The following is a 25,295-nucleotide window of genomic DNA, read 5'->3' on the forward strand; positions in this document are numbered from 1 at the left end:
AGATTTCTGTGTGACAAATGCTGGGACAACGCTCTGGAAAATCCCATTTCTTTTCAGAAAAGCTAGAAAAAAAATTTCAGACCTATCATGAACTAAGACCTCCAGAAGGTCCTCTTATTTTAGACTCCCCAGAGTACAATGTATTAAACTGAAAATGGAATTCTTAATAATCATTACTTATTTGTCGTCATATATGGGAGAATTTAATCCTTTATAACTCAAATGAGTTGATTTACTCATCATTTTAGATAGTCTGTTTAAAAAAATATAAATCTAAGTGTATTACTCTAACTAGGAAAGTCTTTGAGAGCTTTGTTATTTCAGGATGATATAAACATTTAATAAAAGTTTGCAGAATACACCTCAACTACCTTTTCATTATTTTTTTGTAGCTGTTGAAGAAAGGGTTAAAACCAGGACATTTTCAAACCTAGAGACTAAGTGTAATGAGATCAGAATAATAAGATTACCATAATCTGCCTCACACACATAGCCAGGATCGGACCTAATCTCTTCATTTTGAGACAGATGGAAAAAGCATGAAATCAGAGATAACAGGAGGCCAATTTCCTAGAACAGGCAGCTTTTCAAGGTTCACCAGAGCTGTAAGTCAATATTTTGCTAGATTTGTACCTATTTAATCAATTCTAATATAACATATTGGAAGAGAGAATCAGGCATCTCCAAATCCATACTACACAAACAGTAAAAAAAAAGTAATACAGCAATGTAACTTTAATATGTTGCAGAATATTAAAGACTAACTTAGAGACTAATTTACTGAGACTCTAGCCAATACCATTCCCAGACGCTTTAACTGGAAATACAGCAAGTAGAGAACCAACCATCTGAAAAATAGACCAAGATCTCAAAACAGCACATGACTAGATACTACTGCTTATTGATTTGTACTGTAAGGCACATAAACACTGTTGACACAGTAATTTGCATCTGTGACCAGCTTGGCACAAAGCAGTCACAGGGAGGGACAGTTTTAATCTTGGTTTAAGGCAGCATATTAAAGAGATACAGCACGGAATGACTCCTTAACTCTTCTACTCTGCAGGATATGGATACTGGGACGGGGAGGAGAGGGAGGGGAAGCATGAAATAGTCTCAGATATACAAGAGAGCTGAGAGTGATTATGGTGGCCACTATCCAGCTACCTCAGTGGAACCTGGCCAAGAATGAGCAATAGGGAAACTTAGAGAAAAGAAAAAAAAATGCTATATTTTAGCACTAAATAGGATCAGGAAGACGCCTTGAGATTAAATAACACTGTTAGGGGAAACAGAGGTAAGCAAGAAATCATCCAAGGAATTAAAAACAGACTGGTAGCTGTAAGATAAATGGAAAATTATTTTTCAAACAGCTAACAGCTCCTAACTTTTTCCAGAAAAAAGCTCTACCCTGTAGGTCAGAAAAAGCCTCAGGCTCTCTAAATTAAAGCCTGCAACATGAGACCTTTGAGGCTCGATGTGAAATTTAGTAGTATTGTAAGCTAGTTGTGCAAAGACCTAAGGAAAAAAAAAAACCACACACCACCACAAGATCCAATCTCTTCCCAAGCAGGTTCACCTGTTGGTTCAGGCTAATTACTCTCATAACTCTTAGATGCATCTGCTCTTAGCCAATGATTTCACAGCATGTCTTAATTCAGCCCACAAAAAGCCTGTTCACACTCTCACAGCCCTCATGATTTTGTAATACACTATACAGAGAGAGCCACAATTAAAATTCGGTCGGTATCCACACAAAGCTCTTTCTATTGCCTCAGCTGTGTTTGTATATATGCATAAGTTGCTGCTTCACCTCTTATCTGTGCATTTAAAACACCAGATTTAACTCTCCTTTGTGGGGAAGACATGCAGATGTGCAAAAAGCACTTACGACCTGTTCCATTTTGGGATTGTTCACTGACGAAGGCTAGAGAGGAGACCCGATCACACCAGTTCCGCACGGCTGCTCAGACAACCCCATCCACACAAAAAGAACAGCAAAACCAATAAGAGTGTTAACTTTAGCCTCCTGGCAGGGGTGATTTTTCGCTCCCTATCAGAATCTTAATTCAATTAAATGTAAAAAAAACCCTGCTTAAAACAAGACACCTTCGTAACTAGATTATAAATTCAGTTATATAAAATGAAGAGAAATTGATGAAGCTATCTTTCCTTGTAAAAATCAAGGCAATTTCAGTGCATACAGCTAACAACATTTTGGCTTATATGACATAAGAGCTCAGTTCTCCACAGCATAAAAACACCACGTAATGCACCCACAAGAGTCATTTACCACTAAGGAACTGCAACTATATTCATCAGAGAAGAGATTTGTCAGCTGCAGAGTGACAGTTTTAATCTAACATTTTTGATTGATATAGTTGATTTCATCTGTTTCTAGTGATACATGTCTAGCAACGTCCCAAATTGGAGAGGAAATGTACAGGTACTTGGTCTGGCTGATCTTCAGAGAGTGAGAATATCTGAGAGACGGGAACTCTTGTGTTTTCCAGTAACTGCAGCGCAGCTCAGACTTCCTCTCCAGTGGGACACGCACACGCAAGAGGAAGACACTTGCAAATGGTTTCTGATCAGAACACTGAATATCATCTGACTCATTCCTGTCACATTTGCATAATGCAAAGCACACCGAGAGATCCTGCAAACATTTCTGAGCATCAGTGTACGTATCAAACCAAGCAAACTGAAGGCAGTTTGCACAGCGAGCTCTAGAACATTATAAGCACTTAAAAACGTTTCACAGAACGTCTCCAACCTCATGAAACAGAACCAAACGAGAAGGAACAAGATGCAACCTTAGCATACATTTAGATACATTAGCACCAGCAATTTTCCTGCCCACCTAACACTGAATGAGGGAGAAAGACAAGATAATAGAGAGGCTCTTTAACAGAAAAAGATTTTACAGGACTTGCCATTAAAGGCCTGAGACAGCACACTGCCATTTTCCTGCACCCATGTTTCAATGGACAGGCAGAGCTCCCAGCAGGCCATCAGCCACACTTGAGAAAAAAAACAAAGAAAAGCCCCAAACCAAACCAAAAACACCAAGGAGAAAACAATCAGGATTATGCTGGTGTTCTGCTAATAACCTGAAGTTTAAAGACAGTTCAAACAGTCAATTCTTACAGACTGTTCAAGCCACCATTGGTGGTTGTTGAGAGACACAACAGAGCTTCCTCTCAGCAACTTTGGTCATATCCATCTTTCTGCTAAGAGAAAAAGATTTCAAATAACATAGGTGCTCAAAGACTCTTGTTAGCCAAAGACATCAGGTACACTACAAATTCAAACTTCTTGGCATGCAGAAAGCAAACATAAGTTTCAAAAAAGCAGTCAACAAGGCAAAGAGGTTAGATAAAAGAAAAACATATCGAAAAAATTTATTTCAGTGGATTTTCCAGCTAATAACTTGTGCAAAAATACATTTAATCACAACTCTGCTTCACAGGTTGTTTTGAAAAATATTTCTAACAATTTGGAAAGCCAAGAAAAACAAATTGCACAACAGGTTATGCTCAGTTATCTTTCCAAACCTACAAAGCGACCCAAACAACTTGTTTCAGATACAAAACCTTCATTTCTTTTCCAGGTTTCCTTAGCACTTTGGTCACGAGGGATACAACTTGTATGTCAATGCTCCTAAGGTTGTATCCTTAGTCATTTTATTAGGACGACTTGGGCAATACACTTAACAACCAACCTCAGCTTTTACACAACTGCCAAAAATGACAGCCTTTGCTGCACAAAGCTTCAGTGCTTTCATGGAGACTTCTGCCTTTAGCACACGTAAACCTCAACAAGGCACCAAATTCTACAAAAACAGAGTAGGGTTGGTGTACCAACATCTCCTGCTGATCTTTAATTCATGATAACTTTAAGAAGAAATGTATGATTGTTTTCAGTTTTGTATGGAATAAAGATTATATCCCAGAAATCTTTTAATGACATTTAAGTTTAGCCTATTTTTGGGTCACAGTGGGCTTTCGTTAAAAGTGTTGATTCACTCCAACATTAAACCATTTTTCTTTCTTCTCCAAATTCATCACTAGATTATGGTTCAAATTCTGGAGAACCAATAGTATATAGAATGAAACAGCCACAATTGTGTACTCACAAAAGTTGGAACGACAAAATTCAGAACTACAATGACCTCAATTTAACCATAAAAAGCCCAACAATTTATTTCAAAACAGGAAAGATCAGTCTTTCAAAAAGAAAATAAAACCACATACCCCACCAGAGTCTGTAAAAATATGCATTCCTTGGTAGACTGAAAAACAAATATGCTTTAATAACTAATGATAGACTTAGGAGTTGGAGAGAAGGATTTCTGAACCACAAACAAGGAATCAGATGTTGAAGAATAAGGATCATTCCTTTAAAACAAGGAAAGCTGTCAGAACTAAATAGCCTACCTCCAACCCAAAAAGAAGCCCATATGGAATGCCAGAAGTCCTTATGAATGGCAAAAAGTGGAAAGATACCTCTTTTGAAAAAGAGGGAGGAAAGATGACCACCACACAGTAAGGACTACACATGCCAGAGTTGCCTGATGGCCTGTAACATGTACTCATTTCAGTGTCAACACAGTTCCGACTTAAACTGGGAAAGTGCAATGCCCAAGAACTCCAAAGCAAGTTTAACTTGCATTCTACCTTAGAAAAAGTCCAAACCCACAGTTGTGGGAGCTTACTGAAAGTAATCTTCTCAATCACACATTGAAGGGGAGGGGAGAGGGGAAGATGAGAAAAAAAAAAAAACAGGCAGCATCTGCACGTCAAAGTGATGCTTTAAAAAAATTCCCCTTCTGCTATGAAGTTCCTCTTTCACCTCCAGGCTAATCAAATAGCATTAGTTCATGTCCAATTCTCTCCATCAAAGGAAAATAAAACATTTAAATGGAATTTGCTCACACCAAGTTGGAGTAGAACTTTGTATATTTAAGAGACAATAGTCATTGTAGTGCACGATCACATGGATTGGGAAAAGAAATGCTCGTTCAAAATTACTCAGGGTTAGGAAGAAAAACAGTATACTAATACAGGAATTTTTTTTAATGTAAAAAGATGAACTATGTACAATACCTCAGAGGAACCGAGAAACATAAAACTGATATAAATAAGTACTGATACATGTTTTTCCTTTTTTTATTTTTTTTTTTTTCAACATAACAAACTATTAGAAACACCAGCAATCTCCACAAGACAAGTCTATTGCTGCTTTCTTGGCTTACGGGCAAAAAGAAAATCAAAGAGTGTCCTTACATGAATAATGCAGAAATGCAGATACTAAATGCCAAAAGCAGTAACTTGCTCCAGAATTCTAAAGTCAAGACAGCTGAGGCACCAAATTCTTTACGGAAAAGATCAGAGATAACTAAAACCATCTCCTAATTAGTGTCTCAAATTAGAAGAACTGTTCCAGGTCAAGAACAAATTAAAACAAGAATAGAACTCGTTATGGCTCCATTGCAGTAACCTGGAAGGGATATCATAATGCAGGTCACTGACACCCTAGGGTATATTATTTGACCACAGACTAATTTTAAGCTCCCAAGTACATTATAGCAGCACAATATCTGCATTGTAAGTCTCAGTAAAAGCTAAGGCACTAAACCTCTCCCTTACTGGGAGATTCCAATCAGGAGATCAATGCCTTGACCACAAAAAACTCCCCCCCAGGGCCCTGAACAGGGGTCAACTATTCCTATACAACAGAACGGGATTTTTAGACTACGTGTTAGCGTGGATGAATTCAAGTGGAGTTCTGGGAAGACTTGAATATACGGAAGCCATCTCACTAATGTTCTCACAAACCAGGATTAGGCCTTATCTCAAGATATTAAATACGTATCTTGAGCCATGACAGATGCCAGTTGGTCCCAGCTGGTTTGCAGCAATACTGCTAGTATGCAGCCATAAAACCTCCCTGGAAATACAGCTATCCAATTAAGTTGACTTTCAAGCAGCTGTGTGGAAGCTGGGCTCTTTTGGCAAGGCTATAAAAGCAAAAAGCAGGCTTCACCTCAGACCTCCATTTAATCAGTGGCAAGAGAGAACAAAAATATAACTTCATATAGAAGACAGATGAATCACTAATTGAGATAAACTAGAATAGCTGCAAGGCCAAGACTCGGACTTTTCTAGGTTTTATGTGGGTTGCTCAGGTTTTCAGCTACTCATCTCCACAAACGTTCCCATTAACAACCCAGGACCCCCTGCCCTCAGTGGCTTAATACAAGGTTAACAGGGAAGCCCAAGGGTCACTGTCCACAGGGATCCCAGAGGGGCTGCACTGTCCAACAGCTTCACAAGCGAAGGCAACAGAGGGGTGAAGTGGCAAAGTTCGTCAAGACTCTTATTAAGTGTAATCAAATTTCAAAATGGATGAGCTGCACATGTAATTTTTAATACTAAAAGACCAAGTGATAAATGTCAGATTAAATACAATATGGAAAATAACACGCACGAGGAGAAACACAACCAAAAATTCCAGAGAAACGTAATTATATGAAGCTATAGGTTTTAAACAAACTGTTACTCCTCAGCAAATATCCCAGAATCACGAGGACAGCGATTTGAAAATAAATTGGAAACATTACTTAATATTCTGTTAAGAAAGAACCAAAACAACTATTTTGACACTGTATATCTGTTCTGTGTCAGCCCCTGAATACTCTGAGTACTTATACCCAGCCCATCTCAAAAAATACAGATGAACTAAAAAAACTGAGAAAGGAACAAGGATAATTGAAGCATGGAACAGTTTTTCCACTATAGGAAATCAGACTCCCCTCAACTTCCTTCTCAGAAAAAAAGCAACAAAGACAAGAGGACATTTGCAAATCTACTCTCCCCATGAGAAGCACAGGGAGAGATGTTTTATTATTATCTCTTGGAAGGGGAGAGGGAAAGAAGAGGGGAAAAAAAAGTCAGTAAAATTCCCAGTTAGCAAGTTTCAAACCAACAAAGGGAATAACTTTTTCCCACATGGTACATGTTTACATTTCGGAAATTTAATGCTATAATGTATAGATGGACTCAAAATGAGTTTAGAAAGATGCACAGAAGGTGTGGCCATCAGTGGCTGCTAAAACAAAATAGACACAGCCACCAGCTGAGAAAGTCATCAGATCTTGACTAGGGGAAGTCAAGACGTTACACAAAGAGGAAGATGATGTCCAGTGCTACATGCCTCACCCAATAATACAGCCAGCACTCAAGGGGCCCATCTCGCCCAGTCTCTGATGGCAAATAGTACAGGTATTAAGAGAAGAACAGAGCAACATTATATGTGCAAAGAGTTTTCTATTACTTTTAATCGTGAAAATTGCATATAACTCACTTCAGATGGGAACTGCTCCCAGAACGATATAGGACAGTGTTTTAACATTATGAAGGGTGTAATTTACCTCCATAGGAGAAAGTCTAGAGCATAATCCATTATAAAGGTACAATAAACGACGTTATCTCTGGCAACGAACAGTGAGTAAGAGAAAGCTGACTAATACAGGTAGTTAGCAACAGAGTACAAGGGCCATGTAAAAGGTCAGCTCAAACCTGTCCGTGACAGTGCTGAAAAACCTTGCCAAACCCAAGCACGCCCCAGCAGTGCCACTTGTTCCCTGCATTCGGACACAAGAGCTAGCTCCACTCCTTTGGATGATGCCTCCTCCCCATAGTAAGTAAAGTATGAGTTTTGAGGACCATGACTGAGGGAAAACAGGTCGTTTTTGCAAGACCTGATTAGGTATGGCCAGACTTCTTATGTTGGATTGCAATCCTGAACAGAAACAGCTAAATCCAGTTAGATTCAAAGCAAACTAAGGAAATGGTATAACCATATTTGCTCTGTGAGGACTTTGAGCTAGGAAGCCCAAAAGGGTTTAGAACTATATTCTCACGGGGTAGCTCAGACACTTCCTCAGAATGCTAATCTCCAACTCATGGGTAGATTTCAGTAGCTGACCAGACCTAGAGCAGCTGTTTTATCAGCATATTGCCTTATGTTTAATAACTCAGCTTTTTTGAAACTTAAAAATAATTTTTCTTCTCAACAAATAAGCTTTACAGGGAACTTATTATTCATAATGCAAATAGCATCAACAGTGTCTCTCATCTTACTGCAGTGTCATGCTGTATTCGTAATCCAAACAGAGACGGGTGGAATGAAACACAAGCTTTTCAAGGAAAAGAAAGCTCAAGAAAGTTTACAGAACCATCGCAAGCCTCTTTTTACCTATGCCTTTCCTTTTCACATTACCTAAACAAACCGAGTGAAGGTAACAGCTTGCAAGATTTCCAGACGCAACAAGCTGCAAAGGAAGGGCTGGAAGCCAGGAAAGCTCGGTCAACTATAATCATTTTGGTTATCTCTATTTTTTGTGACCCTATAAAGAGTTGTTAGTTTCAATCTAGGTCTTCCTAGGTAGAGTCACAACAGTCTTCATCTATCCATCCTGGCAGAGAGCAAGTTACACTCTTGAACCTAAAAGGCAATTTTCAGGAAAAAACTGAGGAATGTATCACTTCCTGTTAAGGAGTAAGGAAGCATCAAGACAGCTTGATGCTGGAAGAAAGTTTAAGCACCCTGGTACAAACAGTCGAAACAGACAAATCCAAATATTAGCTTTTGACAAACCATGGTTTCGTTAGAGGTAGGGGGGAGGCTTCAGTGCAAAACATATTTTAAGAAACAAAGACAGAAGTGAAGGCAAGTTGCAAGAAGCAACTTCTGCTTCCTCCATTCCAGTGTTCAGAAGACAGCCTGAATTGCCAGTCCATGCTTTATCACTTCCAGGACTAAGGATGCGTCTTGACGAAGTATTCTTCAAGGACATGCAAAATATTATAGAAACATACAATTTAGCTGTGGAATATATGCACAAGTTTTCCTGATACTGCCTCAACAAGGCACGTTTGTCAAGCTGATGTTTGTCTCACCAAAACTCAAGTACTGTTTGAAGGCAAAGTTGGGAAAAACAACATTTAAAATGCCAAATTTCACCTTTAAAAGTTGTCATTGTACTCGTCTCCATTACAGCTGCCACTTCCTCCTCATTTTCCTCCTTGCATTCATTTTTTCCCTGCCTCTGCAACTGTAGGACACACTTTGAGCACTTGTTTACCTCCCCTCTCCCCACCACCAAAGAATTTGGGAATTTGCAGTAGTAGTAAAGATTAGAGCACAATACCTGAACTACACAGGAGCTCAGGGAAAACCTCTTAAGTGAAAGTGGCAGATTTTCCAGAGGAACTAGTGAAAGATGCACACTTCTGAAGCTCAAAATCCTTCCTAGTATTCTGAAATACACTCACTTAAACCTGGAATCTAAGCATAGCTCTTTCCAAGCAGACCATAATCTACTGTTAACAGCAGAAAATAAAAGACAGATCAAATAGTTAAAAATATCACTTTCATATATATGCTAAAGAAGTGTAGATAACAAAAGAACACTCAAAATTTGACTGCACGTAAGTATTTATAATGGAAAAACCTACTCAAGCTCAGCAAGAGTTGCACAGTTTAAAATGTTGTGCCAATTTCTCACAAACCAGAGGGCTGACTAGCTTAGACCACAAGTCTTCTGCACTAGCAGAGCTGCTATGATTAGTGGAACCTGCTGGCTCATACATAACTCATGAAGAATTCTCCCCTTTCCTCCCAAGGGAAACAATTTTGCATAACAGCAGCACTTTTTTTTTTTCCTCCACGTGTAAACCTGTAGAGTTTTAGTACAAGTTAGAGCAAGTAGTAGGTTGGCTCAAAGCAGAAAGCATGAATTCCAGAGACAAATTATTTAAATAAGAGGTTTTGGAGACTAACAGTATAATTACAGTTCAATTGAACCGAAAAAAACGCTTTCTGCTCTCTGCATGAGGTCCAGCTGCAGCGGAGCCAACATGCAGCTCCTGACAAAGCGTGCACGCTGACATGAACGCATGCAAAGAAGCTAAACTCAGCAGGTACAAACAGAATAAATCTACTCTTCAGTATTCTCTTTCTATATTTTATTTATAAAGGTCAGTAGTGTTTGGAGATCACAATTATGAATTCATCACTCTACAGAGGCTGACAATCTACTTCCTACACAAAAAGAGCTGTCCTAACTTTTGCCTTATTCCAGTCACCATCCTGATCTGACCCCACGGGATTAAAACAACCGATTTGATGGATCTTCAACAACAGGACTGTCTATCTGTTTCCACAACCTCAACAATTACAGACAAAAGGATCCAAGACCAGGTACAGAAACTCAAGTGGGTAACCATTCCTTAAGGTGGGAAAAAAGCCTCTTAGGCTCTTCAAGACATTTTTTAAATGGGCTTTTATTTAGTATCTACATAAAACCACTATTCTTTCAGTAAAGAGAGAAGTACAGGCTGAGGAAAATTATGAACACAACCATTTAAAATGCAAATTTCAGATGCATCCAGTAACTAATCATGAAGCATTGTAGAATAGCATCTGGGTTTCAGGAAGATGATAAATATCCTAAAAATAATTATCATGAGCAGTTTTGGAGACTGTCAGTTCACTTTTCACTCTATTAGAGCTCAGCTGTGCAATCCCATGTGCTTAGCACATGTCACCATGGAAAAAACACATTCTTAAGTTTGTTAAACCAATTCTCACTTGAGTTGTCAGATGGTGGTACTGATCATGCATATAAGACATGGGAACAAGTTCAGGCTCCACCGCAGACAGTCTGCTTCACAACCCTTTTTCTACTCCATTTGAACACCTACTCTCATGAGGTGTTACAAGACGACTCCAAAGTTGAAGGCATGTGCCGCTCATGAGCAGTGCTTTGAATACTCAGCAACAAGGCACAAGCCTAGAACGTGACAAAATGAAGCTTGAAGCTCGACAGATTGACATTGACAATGTCGCTGTTCCATCGAAAAAGATACTTGACTGAAAAAGATGCTTGAGGGAAAAGCAACAACTTTATGCAGCATTCCCCACACTGCCAATAATGCAAAAAAACCCCAACCAAACCAAACCATAGAAAGTATTTTCCTATCCTGTTTTCTCCCTCAAAGCCCAAAGCATCTAAAACCCCACATTTTTATTTCCTTGTGTATATTCTACTCACTGATGTTTGCCCAACTTGGGAGATAACATCAACTGTCACTGTAAAGCCAGCAAAGAAAATGAAAGAGCAAGAACTGCTACGGGATGAAGCTGCAGATAACAATTTGTGTATCAAACTACCACGGTATCAGTTCACTGATCTGCATAGAAATGCAGAACACATACAAATCATCTACTCATTCGCATTTTGAATCTAAAAATTTCCAGAGAAAAATGGAAATGATAGATCAAAGGCAGCTTTCCTAACGAAACACTAAATAAAGCAAGTAAAAAAAAAACCATTGAGACCCAGTGCCTTTTTTCACTAGTGCCCCACTGAAATGAATTATTACACAAAAGCTCCATTTCTAAGTCCGTAAGATCAGGCATCAGAGGAGGAACAAATATGTCTCCTTGGTCACTTTTCTACCTTTTCTGATCTTTCACAAGTCACAGCTTCATCTCTTTGGCTAGCACCTATCCCACCAGCACTGAAAGAAAGGAGTGAGGCCAGGCGAGGACGGGGGAAATAGGCTTATCTTTCACTACACATCTTGCTAATTAAGACCTCCAGAGTGGCTAGCTCAGACACTAATGCATCATGCATCCTGTAACACAGAACTAAACATTCATTCAGACCCATCTAAGTTTTATAAATCCTGCTGAATCCCATAACGTGGTTGTTGTTACTCCAGCTATCTGAACGTTGGCTTGGATACAGCTACAGAGATACAGTCCCATTCCCTGATTACGCAGTGTGACGTACCCCATATCCTCCGCACAGAGGGATGCGACAGACTCCTCTCAGTTCTGCTTATAGCTTTAACAACACTCTGCTTCCAACCTGGAAAGCACATTCTGCAGTTCAGCACCACAGACCAGAGGAAAGGTGAAGCTACATACACAGTCACGCAAGAAAAACTCAAACAAAACTGATCTCAACTAGTTCATGTATGTTGCCAAAATCTTTGGCAGATGCCCATTATGTGAATGGCTTTAAATGTGCTTTTTTCCAGGGGAGGAGTAGGGGTGTTTGTTTGAATTTTTTAAAGTTGTTTATTGTTATGGTTCTAGAACTAGCTTTGATTTTTAAAATCTTTCAAGATTGAAATAAAATCATTAACAATTTAGCAAAGGTTTTAATTCAGAGGTAATCAACAAGTATGGAAATCTGGCACCATCGTTAGAATAGCCTTAATTTAACATGACAGTTCAGTCTCACAGCAGTTGTGAAAATGTCCTAATGTTATCTTTAGTAGCTACTCTAGTAGTTTAGATTTATATTGTAAAATTCATCATGTCTGATGCATTACATTCCCTTTTTGCTCAATGTGAGATACAAAATTTTTGGATCCAGTGTTGTTAGGGGACTAATGGTTAACTTTCTTTCATTTTCAAAGCAACAAAATTAGCTTTGCCCAGCGTATTTTTTCCTGCGGTTTAGGCTTTAGTTATTGATTTCTGGTATATAGCCGCTGGCAACTTTAAAGCACAAAGGATTTTATCAAAGGGTCGTATAGTTCACTGCTTACGTTAGGCTGAGCTGTACACAGACAGATTGGATTGCTCACGTCCCCTTGCTTAGTTGGATCCTTATTGATTAGAGTGAGAAATCAGGAAAGTCTGAATTTCACTACAAACAGGATCCCTCCTCCCTCAATTAGCAGAGCTCTGCACAGAAACCGGAAAACTACGAATGCTACGTTTATGACACTCTTAATCCTTTATACATGCCACCAAAAGTCATAATCCCTCTCTTCTTCCTCCAACTGTGACCAAGCTTTTAGCATTTTCATTAAAAAAAACCCTAAATCAATACGAGGAACATCCCTCGGAATAACAGACTTCACTCATCTGAAATCCTCAGACATTCCCTCACCATATAGTGATCACGAGAGAAATGTCACTGAACCAAAGAGGAGAGACAACATTTTTTGGTTGCCAGTAAATAAAACCAAAAGTGCATCACATTGGTTTCAGGTCAACACGCATGTTGAACAAAGCAGATAAATAATTTAGCAAGCCAAAATTTGAGCTACTGATATGTCTGTGTTATCACTTTGCAGAAGTCTGTCACACCAGTCATATCAAAAGCTGGACCTCACAGGGAAGCTGTAAGAACAGCAGTTCCATTAGATTGGCAAAAGGCAGCTGGAGCTTCAAACTAGCATCATTTCCCCTGGTTATAACAGAATCCAACACATGTTAAGTCAATAAAATTAGCTGAGCTGACCACTAGCTTTAAACAGTGTCTTGTTTGACATTGAAAACTCTAGCAGGCTTCAGGTAGCACACAACTCACAAGAGCTCATTTTTTTCCCGCTTTCAGTGACAAGTTTAAATAATCAACACAAATAGCTACTAAATAAAAACAAATGCCATTTTTAAGGAGGGCTGTGTTTACTCCTTGCTTGCAAAGGCCACTTTACACCACCTTCAGTCTGGAGTACTCCATATTTGTGTCTTTTGCACAAAGACACCTTCAGCAATGCAATCTTGCTCTAAGCAGGTCCAAGCTCTTTTATAAATACAGAACATGAGTGTTTTCTTTTTTGGGCACAGGCACCTTGTGGAGGTTAGGTAGTTCCTTCCCACAACCCTTCCCCCTGATGCCTAGAGAAGTTGGCTAATAAAACACATCTCACCTTCAGATTACCGTCATACATAAGAGGAACAAAGTTTGAGAATTTAATTGAATAGTTGGGTAGACCAGAAAAATGCAACCTCTTACTGCAGCATCTCTTTGTAACACAGATCTCCAATCACCAGGATGCCAAATCATCTACGTTTAAGATACCTGTACTGGTCTTTATGAGTCTGTAATTTTCTGACAGTTCTTTCTTCTCAGACTGCAATATTGATCACACATTGACGACAAATATCATCTTTGTTGAAAGAACATTACCTAAGTACATTGTTACAAATCAACTCTCACATCAATAGAGTTGCCACTTGCAGCTAAGTCTCAGATAACGTAGGTTGGAAGGGCCTCTGGAAGTCATCCAATCTAACCTGCTCAAAACAAGTTTCATTAGATCAGAGTGCTCAGGAACTTGACTGGTTATCTCCAAGGATGGGGATTCCACAACTTCTCCGGCAACCTGTTCTAATGTTTGACCTATTTCACTAGAAAGCACACAATGCTCGCCATTTGCCTGAGTCATGAATTCAGAAAACTGTTTTCCCATATTAAAATCATCAAGACCACACTGAGTCCATCCCCTTACAAAAAAATGCAGCAAGATGAAAAGATGGGTGGAAGGAAGGGAGAGGAAGGATGAGAATGAAGACAGTTTCACCCAAAACAGAGAAGTCTTCGCACTACTCTTCAGCAAGCCATGAATTTCTGTTCTCTAGCACAGACACCACGATATCAACAGCCAATGCAGGTGAGGTCAGAGACAAGGGATGAGGAAGAAGAGAATGGAGACCATGCTCCCTTTATCTTACTTCTCCCTCCCCAACTGCTTCACTGTATCCACACACAGAAAAAACAGTTTTCATGCAGGAACTGAAAATGCCATCTCAGCATCAACTGTTTGCAAACAATCTTCTTAAAGGCTGACAGAAAGAAAATAATCCTGGTGGCAATCACGTGAACAGACCTGCAGTGACTGTCAAGAGTATGATCAGAGTAGGAAAAAAAAAATCTTGACTTTACTGAGCAAAGTTGTCAAGTGATCAAAATCCTATCAAGGAATTCCTTCTTTTAGCAGATAGGGAAGATGGTTTGTGTGTCACACAAAAATGAAAACCTCACAATTAAAGGTGATGGCCCTCTATTTAAAACACCACCCGAATAATTTTACTCACAAAAACAATCTGTAAGTGTCCCTGAATTAATTATGCGGACAACTACTGGGAACAGGAACTTATTCAGTTCTTCAGAAGATCACTTTCCAGCTATGCCCCAACCCTACGACAGAAGAAGGAGAAAGAGGAAATGGAGCAGTGGTCTACAGTTTTTTAAAAAAAACCCACAATTCTAGCATTCAAGATATTCATGAATACGTTCAGTGCTTCTGTATTAACGATGCAGAAATATTACGATGCTTCTGTATTAACGTTATCAGAGTACCATAGTATTAACTGTACAATTCAGATTAGGTGTAGGAGAAACGGAGGAAAGAAATGATGACGAGATGAGAGAAAGAATGATGATTTTTCTCCCCTCCTTCCTCCCCACTTCTGCCAAACCACCAGCAAGTATTAGTACACTTTAGGTCTGGATACTTGCCAGTTAGCACAAAGGCCAACAAAACCAGAAGCTGCTAGGAACAAAATAGTTTTTGGGGACACAAAACCTGAATAACAAATATAGACAGCAACTGAAGTTAACTACTCTCAGCTTCAATAAATATAGTAAGTGAAAGGGGAAACTACTGAAAAAGCATCATGACAACCATGAACTATTCAAAGAGAAAAACAGTAAATCAAAATTTCAAGTAGGAATCCCTCAGTTTCCTTTTTTTCCCTTTTTTAAATAACAGGACAGGCTATCTTCACACCCCCAATAGGATGGCAGTCACCAACAAGGTTTTTGTGAAGCAACCACCAGCACACGAAAAGAATGGTGATCTTGAGAGCTGCAGCACTGTACTGTAATCAGAAGACACAGAAGGAAGAAGCAACCTTTCCTTTCTTTGGAAAAGGCTTGGCAAGTAGTACTTAGCATATTTTAAACGTTTAAAGAAAGCTGACAGTTTGCATCTCCTGAATGGCAATACCACACGCTGCTATAGAACCACTAGACAAAAGGGTAAGGGGATCCAGCATCCTGCCAGGGTTACAAAAATCATAGAAGCAGCTTTTACCATACAGTGCCCACAAAAGAAAAGGCCGAGCACTTTTCCTCTTCACTCAGCTGTTTTACAATTGTGAGCCAAAGGTCAACTATCTTCACTCACTTTTGGAAACCAGCCACAAGATTACTAACACCCAGCGTTATGGCTACGGTTCAAACGCTATTCAATCAAGTCCCAAATGTGTGGGTATGCAGCAGGAATGGCACCATGACATCACAGGCAAGTTATCTGCTGAAATCAGAGGCAGACAATGTGCATCTCTGCCTACTCTCCCCACAAAGAGAAACAAACTTCCAAGGAGTGGGAATTGAAGTGTTAAGAGCTCTTTCCTTAGTGTGGCCAAAGCATAACGTTTCACTACAAAACAATCCTCTGCGTCATCACATATGCCATCAAACTAACTTGACTTTCTGAAGGCTCATCAAAACAGGTGTCTAATAGCTAGATCTAAAGAAGTCTTCACCACACATGGAGTTACGTGCGCGCCTCAGCAAGGGATATCTAAGAGCGAAGCGTGCAGGTGCATTCAACATGTTCAAGGTTATTTCTCTTCCAATTCATTCAAGGACAGCAGGACTGACCTGATGAATATGACAGATCACATGAGGTACGTGAATGGGATACCCTGAGATTTCTCAGTCATGAGCAAAGTACTAACAAAACAGATCTGGCGTGTCTGACAAATTAATTTGCACGACCTGAAACACATTTGAAATCAACCAGACTTTCAAAATGACAAAGCGCCACAGAAGTTTGCCAGTTTGAGTAAAGTGAACTGTAACAATTCTAATTGGATTTGGCTTATTTGTCTGAAATTTGCCAGCTTTAGACAGTGAACCTTACCATGATGCACAGAACTCATCTCAACTATGTGCTGAAGGATTCCTGAAGCTCTTGGAGATTCCACTTACTTTAGGGATAATCTTGAGCAATTTACCATTTCTATAATTCAGTTTACCCATCCATGAAGTAAATATTGAAAAATTTTAAGCATTTTTCAGAATATGAGATGAAAGGAAATACAATTTGAAGCATTGTTCATCAATGCTTTGAGGAAGTATTTCAGCCTAGGTTTTGTGTAAAGCAAGAAAATCCCTCTCTGTATTCTAGGAAAAATATAATGATTAATGTAGTGTAGCAGCATACATACCACCATGCTTCTATTATTGCGACAAAATTTCTATCTATGGGATGACATCGACAGGCTGGGACTCAAGAATATCTATCAGCCACTGTGTGAAGTTAGAAGAGTTTTAGCACAGACTAAACTTCCAAAAGTCTAAAAAAAAAGTTTTCCTTTAATTCTTAGCAAATTTAGTACATTTCTTAATACTTCAGTACTTAGTACATTTCTTCATGTACTTCAGCAAACTTGTATATCAAACTAGATGAAAATAATTAAGAAATTTAAATTCTGCCAGTCTCAAAAGTCAAAAAACACCAAAAAGAAATATTCTGGTAACTTACATAAATATTGGAATTAAGGTGTACAGGTCTAACAGGTATTTTTAGGCCAATTATGGGCCAGGGATGCGTAGAATATATACAAAATATGCATTTATTTCAAAAATTAACAATCTCAAAGCAGGATACATTTTTGCAACCTTTACCTGTTGATGGCCACACAAAGCCACAGTTATGTTATTGAAATACCAGCTATAAAAGACACATATTAAGTTTACACATAGAGGTTGTGTAAAATAATAGTTAAAATAAAGCCCCTCCCTGGCGAAAAATTCAAGCAGATGAGCAATCCCATTGAGGTCTGCAGGACTTGATTTGTCAGCATACACAAAGTTAGAGCTTTACATCTGGAGGACAGGCACCTCCCAAAACAGTTTCTACTCAAAGCACTTTAGAAAGAAGCAGCCTAAAATACTTTAATACTAAATATATCACACTAGGAAGGTACAGCCCATCTTACATGCTTATGGAGAAATATCAACTCTGAATGAAACTCTATTAAAACATTCTGCAATATAGCTCTTAATACTTGGAAGCAACAAAGCTCAGCGCTATGCTTCACCGAGATCAGACCACTACGGATTTTTATCCTTTACTCCCTTCAAAATAAAATTTTGGGCTTGTTCTGTGTGTCTAGTTTTTAAAATAAAGTTTAGAAATTCAAGGATTTTTTCAAATTCCTTTAATATAGTCAAGATGAAGCCTAAAAAGCCTTTGATATATTGAAAGAACTACAGACCAAAATTCCTCTAATGCACTGTAACACCCACTTACGTCTGCACAGATCCATTAAATATTCAGCCACAAGCTTATCACCCGAGTTCATCAGGACTGAAGATAACACTCAGCACCAGTATTTGACAGCTTGATGCTAAAAGATTATCTACCGAGAAATAATCCAATCACTGTTCTTTGATATTGGAATCCTTGGCAGGAGGCAAAGGAAAGGAACACCAAATTGATCTTGATCACTTTAAGGGGGTTCCTCTCACAGAACGGAATTCAGTGTTGCGATTATCTTGTACTTCTGCTTATATGCTACGATGCTTACGACTAAGTTTTCAAATATTCCAATCTCGTAAGAGAGAAGTGAGAGACTTTGGGATGAGTACTTAACAGAGTAAGGAAACAACCTCTCCTGCTCTTAAAGAGGTCGGACTGGGACTGAGGAAATCTTGAGGGACACTGGTAAAAGCAGATGGCGTTCGCTGGGGAGGTAAAAGAGGATCAGGTCTGGCGGACAGGAAGAGACTCACGAGAGACGCTGAAAAGCCCAGGTCGAACGACGGAACTCCCGAGCCCTTACCCTCCGCTTACCTTAAGGATATCGCCCCGTTTGAAGCTCAGCTCGTCATCCGCGGTGGCTTTGAAGTCGTACTTGGCGATGGCTTCCATGCTGGGGCTGCCGCGCACGGCGGTGCGGGCGGTGGGAAGGAAGCGCTCCCCGAAGCCTCCGCTCCTCCCGGCCCGGCTCCGTCCGAGACGCCGGCCCCGTGTCTCACATACAGGGAGGCCGGGGGACGATCCGCCCTAGGGGAGGGGGAGGAGGAGGAAGAGAAGGGCCATTAGGGGAAGTGGCACGGATCGATGGCCGGGGCCGCGCCCAGAGCCGCTCCCTCCGCCCGGCGCGGCGCGGCCGCCGCTTCCTCCCGCCGCCGCTCGCCAGGCCCGGCTCCCCGAGTGACACGGCCCGCGGCCAATGGCCGCCCCGCCGGCCCCGGGAGGCGGCCCCGCGGCCGGCACCGGCCCGCCGGGAGGAGCTGCCCGCCGGGCAGGCAGGGCCCGCCGCCGGCGCCCCTCCGCCGCCCCGAGCGGGCTGCTCCCCCCGGGAGGGCAGGTCCTCCTCTCTCCCGCCGGGCAGCGGCACCGCCTCCCACGGGAAGCCACCCGCTTCTCGCCGTTAATTACAACGGGACGTAACGGGCGGGAGGAGATGGCGAGATAGCCCTACCGAGGGGTGCGGGCGGGAGCAGCGGGGCCGGGCACTCAGCACTACCGGGCTCATCGCCTCCTCCCCGGGACGCAAAACCGAACCCCACCAGCTCCAGCCCACGCTGGAGATGGGCGGCTGTGAAAGCCCCGCGCTCCTCTCCCCAGCTAGGAAACACCACTGGAGACACAGCTTACACCAGGGATTTTTTTGGTCCGTTCACACAGCTCGTATCAATCTAAATCTAGTAAGTTATAGTAAGTATTCAATTTAAATCTAGTAAGTTAGACAATGCAGAGAAAGCTGCTGCGGGTCCTCCGTAACAGGACTTTCTTGGAATTGCAATGCCTATCAAAAAGTGTCCTAAAATAGTACTACACAGAGACAAAAGCTTAGGCTCGCTCTAATGTAAAAGTAACTGTCCTGAAACTCCAGCATCTTGAGCAGCAGAACATGTTAAAAAATCTTCTTAAGCACAGCAGGAAAAACATCAAGTTTGATGTCACTTCTCTGGGCCCATAAGAGATATGGAACTCAAACCTGCCAAGGCATGGCATGTGCCTCCCACAGCAAAGCACAGGTAATCCAGGAGGTTCCTGGAATGCATGGATGATAACTTCCTTCTCCAAGTGGTAGAGGAAGCAACGAGGAGAGGTGCTACGCTGGACCTTGTTCTAACAGTGAAGGGCTGGTGGGGAACGTGATGCTCAAGGACAGCCTTGGCTGCAGCGATCATGAAATGGTAGAATTCAAGATACTTAGGGAAGCAAGGAGGGTGCATAGCAGGCTCACTACCCTGGATTTCAGGAAAGCAGACTTTGGCCTCTTCAAGGATCTCCTCGCTACAGTACAATGGGATGAGGCCCTGGAGGGAAGAGGGGCCCAAGAAAGCTGGTTAATATTCAAGGATCACCTCCTCCAAGCTCAGGAGTGGTGCATCCCAACAAAGAGAAAGTCAGGTAGGAACACCAGGAGGCCCACATGGATGAACAAGGAGCTCCTGGATCAACTTGGGCACAAAAAGAAAGCCTATAGGGGGTGGAAGCAAGGACAGGTAGCCTGGGAAGAATACAGAGAAATTGTCCGAGTAACCAGAGATCAGGTTAGGAAAGCCAAAACCCTGATAGAGTTAAATCTAGCTAGGGACATCAAGAGCAACAAGAAAGGCTTCTATAGATATGTCAGTGATAAAAAGAGATCTAGGGAAAATGTAGGCCCTCTCCGGAAGGAAACGGGAGATCTGGCCACCCAGGATATGGAGAAGGCTGAGGTTGTCAATGACTTCTTTGCCTCAGTCTTCACTGGCAAGAGCTCTAGCAGCACGGCCCACGTCATGGAAGGCAAAGGCAGCGACTGGGAGAATGAAGAACCGCCCACTGTAGGAGAAGATCAGGTTCGAGACCATCTAAAGAACCTGAAGGTGGACAAGTCCATGGGACCTGATGAGGTACATCCGTGGGTCCCGAGGGAACTGGCAGATGAAGTTGCTAAGCCACTATCCATCATATTTCAGAAGTCGTGGTAATCTGGTGAACTTCCCAATGATTGGAAAAAGGGAAACATAACCCCCATCTTTAAAAAGGGGAAAAAAGAAGACCCAGGGAACTACAGGCCAGTCAGTCTCACCTCTGTGCCTGGCAAGATCACGGAGCAGATCCTCCTGGCGACTATGCTAAGGCACATAGAAAACAAGGAGGTGATTGGTGAGAGCCAACATGGCTTCACTAAGGGCAAATCCTGCCTGACTAATTTGGTGGCCTTCTATGATGAGGTTACAGCATTGATGGATAGGGGATGAGCAACTGACATTGTCTACCTGGACTTATCCAAAGCATTTGATACTGTCCCACACGACATCCTCATCTCTAAACTGGAAAGACGTGGTTTTGATGGATGGACCACTCAGTGGATAAGGAATTGGCTGGATGGTTGCACTCCAAGAGTTGTGGTCAACGGTTCAATGTCCACGTAGAGGCCAGTGATGAGTGGTGTTCCTCAGGGGTCGGTACTGGGACCAGTGCTATTTAACATCTTTGTTGGAACATGGACAGTGGGATTGAGTGCACCCTCAGCAAGTCTGCAGATGACACCAAGTTGTGTGGTGTTGTGGACACGCTGGAGGGAAGGGATGCCATCCAGAGGGACCTTGACAGGCTGGAGAGATGGGCCTGTGAGAACCTCATGAAGTTCAACAAGGCCAAGTGCAAGGTCCTGCACGTGGGTCAGGGCAAACCCATGCACAAGTACAGGCTGGGCAGAGAATGGATTGAGAGCAGCCCTGAGGAAAAGGACTTGGGAGTGCTGGTGGATGAGAAGCTCAACATGAGCCGGCAATGTGCGCTGGCAGCCCAGAAAGCCAACCGTGTCCTGGGCTGTATCAAAAGGAGCGTGGCCAGCAGGTCGAGGGAAGTGATTCTGCCCCTCTACTCTGCTCTTATGAGACCCCACCTGGAATACTGTGTTCAGCTCTGGAGTCCCCAACACAAGAAGGACATAGAGCTACTGGAACGAGTCCAGAGGAGGGCCACGAAGATGATCAGAGGGCTGGAGCACCTCTGTTATGAAAACAGGCTGAGAGAGTTGGGGCTGTTCAGCCTGGAGAAGAGAAGGCTCCGCGGTGATCTTATAGCAGCTTTCCAGTACCTAAAGGGGGCCTACAGGAAAGCTGGAGAGGGACTTTTTACAAGGATGTGTAGTGATAGGACAAGGGGCAATGGATTTAAACTGAAAGAGGGCAGATTTAGGTTAGATATAAGAAAGAAATTTTTCACTCAGAGTGGTGAGGCACTGGAACAGGTTGCCCAGAGAAGTTGTGGATGCCCCATCCCTGGCAGTGTTCAAAGCCAGCTTGGACGAGGCTTTGGGCGACCTGGTGTAGTGGAGGGTTTCCCTGCCCATGGCAGGGGGGTTGGAACTAGATGATCTTTGAGGTCCCTTCCAATCCTAACCATTCTATGATTCTATGTATAGATACTCTGAAACCATTTAAGAGGCTTTGTCTTGATCTCAGGTTAAAGCACGAAGGACTTATTCTAACTCCATCTACATCTGATAGCAGAGAAGATGAGGGATCAGCAAAAAAGTCAAGTAAGATAGTCTGTAAGTTAAAAAACATCATGAACACCCCTCTGAAGAACCAGCAGAGAGCTGGTACTTGTCAATGGCAATTCGAGACAGAAGAGACCTGCCAAACACCAGTGAAGCCACGCACCTGCTAATGCAGTCTGTGTGGTTATGGCCCAGAAAGAGCCCTGCTATAAGCAAAGGCAGCGGATGGCAATAGTGTTTTCCCATTTTGGGGAAAAACCCGCCTTACATAAATCAGTTCAGCAATTAACATGCTTATATTCAATGAGTCCCACATTCATCCAGCTTTCAGCTCCCTGTAAAGAATAATGAAGCTTGAGGCAAACACCAGAACTAAGATTTCTATCTCAGGAAACTGGTAGAATGAGAACTGGTATTTACAGGATTTACCTTGATCAAAAACGACCAGTTTAGTGAAGTCCCCACGTGGGCAGGGCTCGGGGTTTTCTCTGGGACGCCTACACAGCATTACTGACACGTCAGTAAGACTGACAAAGCTGTCAACAGCCACGAAGATCACAGCCTGTGCTACTGCAGCTATTGGAAACAAACACAGTGGATCCAAGCTTTGACCAACACATAATTAAAACCAAGAAGTATTTTAGTTTCAATGCTGATGAAAAAGTTCCATCTCTGATGTCACTCTTCCACACCATATTAGCACACTCACAAAACCAGCACCAACCTTCCTTCGCCAGGAACATTTCCCCTTTGCCAGCCTCCATTGTGTTTGGTTTACCATCTCCTCGTCTTCCTAACCTGGACTCTCTCTTTTTTAACTGATGGTATTCATAATTTTTCTGCTATTATAGCAATATTAAAGAGCAACATAAATGATTTTCTATGAAGCAATGGAAAATGCAAACTTTTGTTAAAGCATAGTGTCTACACAGCCTGTACGTTTCATGGTAAACATTATCAGTTTCTATTCCTTCTTTTAAAGGATAAACATTACTGGCAGCAAGGTTTCGGGGCTTTCAACAGCACAACACTACATTTGAAGATGTGTATCATTATATGGGCACGCAAACACCATCAGCTAAGGGAACACTGCTTGAAAACCCCAAGTTCCAAACCTAAGAATACAACAGCAAATCGCAATACTTAAAGAATAAGCTATAGACTCAAGACACATCTAAAAAAAAATTACTGCCAACTAGTAAACGTTCCTTTCTTCGGGGTACACAAGCACTGCTACCTAGTACTGCAGTAGCATCTAAGAAGTTTTTTAACTGAAGGAGTTAATGCACAACTTTCTTAGAGAAACCGATGCAGCATTTCCAAGAACTACACTGGCATTTCCCTGAGCTTAGCAATAGTACAATGTTGGGAAATTTTCCAGCACAATTCAAGATGAAAGAGCTTCATCACGCAATTTTCTTTAAACATGCATTCATATTACTACCACCATCACATATATTGTCAGCACATAAAGGAGTGATGTTTCTAGGTAACGACACTAACAGCAGCTGCAGTGTAGAACAAAACTTTAACCATCATGACTTTAAGTGAGATTGGAGCTTACATTTAGGCACGAAAGTTACCTTTAAATTAGGGAAAAGCTTTGAAAATATTAAACCAAGATACTTACACAGCAAATGTCAGAAAAGGTAAACTCAGAACATCAATTCCCTTAGAGTCACTTAGAACCCATTTGCTGTTCACTGATCTTATTAACTAAGTTCTTACAGACTGTCAGCCACATAATTATTAAAATACAAACCAACCAACTGCATGACAAGGGAAAAAATAAGCTCACTGGGGAAGCGGCTTGTGCTACATCTCTGCCCACCGACAGCACAGCTGTAGGTATCTGCTTTAGGCAGATGGCAGTGAAACAGGACATGTTGCAAACACTGTAGTGTACCCCAGCTCCACAGACTTGAAGTGCAGTAAGATAGGTATGAATAAATAGCAGTCAAAATATGAATACGGTGAATGCACATTACAAGAATTATCAGATGATCTTACTAGAGAAATTACTACGATTTCTCTGAATATCAGCATGTTTTTCCACCTCTCACCTTACTGTGATCGAGGGCAAGATATTTCCCTTGTTCTTAAAAAATCTGGAAGGCAGGAGAGGAAGAAAAGGCAACAGATGCAGCTAATAGTAAATTCTTATTAGTAGTACAGTGCTGCAGCTGAGTGGAATGTAAGTAATCACAAATACAAACCTCTCTGTTGTAGCCCAGAGGAAACAATTCTCATGTTCTTTTCAACAGATATTTCAAAAAACACAGTCAAAGGTAGGCTTTTTATATTGCTCTTACAAGCACCATTTTTTCTAGCAAGTGAGAGCTTTCTCATTGTTCTCTTTCCACTGTTCTGCTGTTCTTCTGGAAAGTGATATGGGCAGGAATAGAAGAACAGACAGTTTAGAAAAGCCAAAGCAAGAGAAGAAAGAAGATACATTCAGTGGAAGATTTTGCAAAGAATCAGATCCTAAGCTTAATCAGCTGTTATAGAACAAAACGTTACTGAGGGTGATGGAAAGCAAAACGTGTGGATACATCATCTGAAAGACATGCAGAAATGTTAAGTGTCAGGCTCTAGACAAAAGAATAGAAAGAAAAAAAACATAAGGGCAGCACACTAATTCAGATTAGCCAAATAAGGAAGTATAACATAACAAACAAATGAGGTAAAATATAAAGTAAATTATCAACATATAAAAGCTAGAACATTCAGGGTCATAAAAGATACTCATGATCTACTAGTTTAATACACTTCAACTTTCTCAAGTACATGTTGTCAGAGGACAAGTCAGGATATCACAAAACTAAGTTACAGCACAAAGCACAGATAATATTTATCGGGTCACATTATTTTATCAGGCAATAGAAGACTTCACCTCAGCCAAAATTTATTTATTGCCGCTTTTTTTTTTTCTTAGTTTAAACTGCATA

The 25,295-nt window shown here is 41.2% G+C and overlaps 1 protein-coding gene across 2 annotated transcripts in view; it reads right to left on the reverse strand.

Moving 5' to 3' along the window:
* GRB2 (growth factor receptor bound protein 2) overlaps positions 1-18,864 on the reverse strand; it is a 46,577-nt gene extending 27,713 nt beyond the window's left edge. For both annotated transcript variants that reach the window (XM_009988990.2, XM_009988987.2), the window contains exon 1: positions 18,687-18,864. In XM_009988990.2, the coding sequence (XP_009987292.1) occupies positions 18,687-18,764 (78 nt within the window). In that variant the 5' untranslated portion in view covers positions 18,765-18,864. The remainder of the gene's footprint in view (positions 1-18,686) is intronic.
* Positions 18,865-25,295: the final 6,431 nt, after the last annotated feature.

This window comes from Tauraco erythrolophus, chromosome 20, assembly GCF_009769465.1.
Source record: "Tauraco erythrolophus isolate bTauEry1 chromosome 20, bTauEry1.pri, whole genome shotgun sequence".
In the NCBI taxonomy this organism is placed as follows: domain Eukaryota; kingdom Metazoa; phylum Chordata; class Aves; order Musophagiformes; family Musophagidae; genus Tauraco; species Tauraco erythrolophus.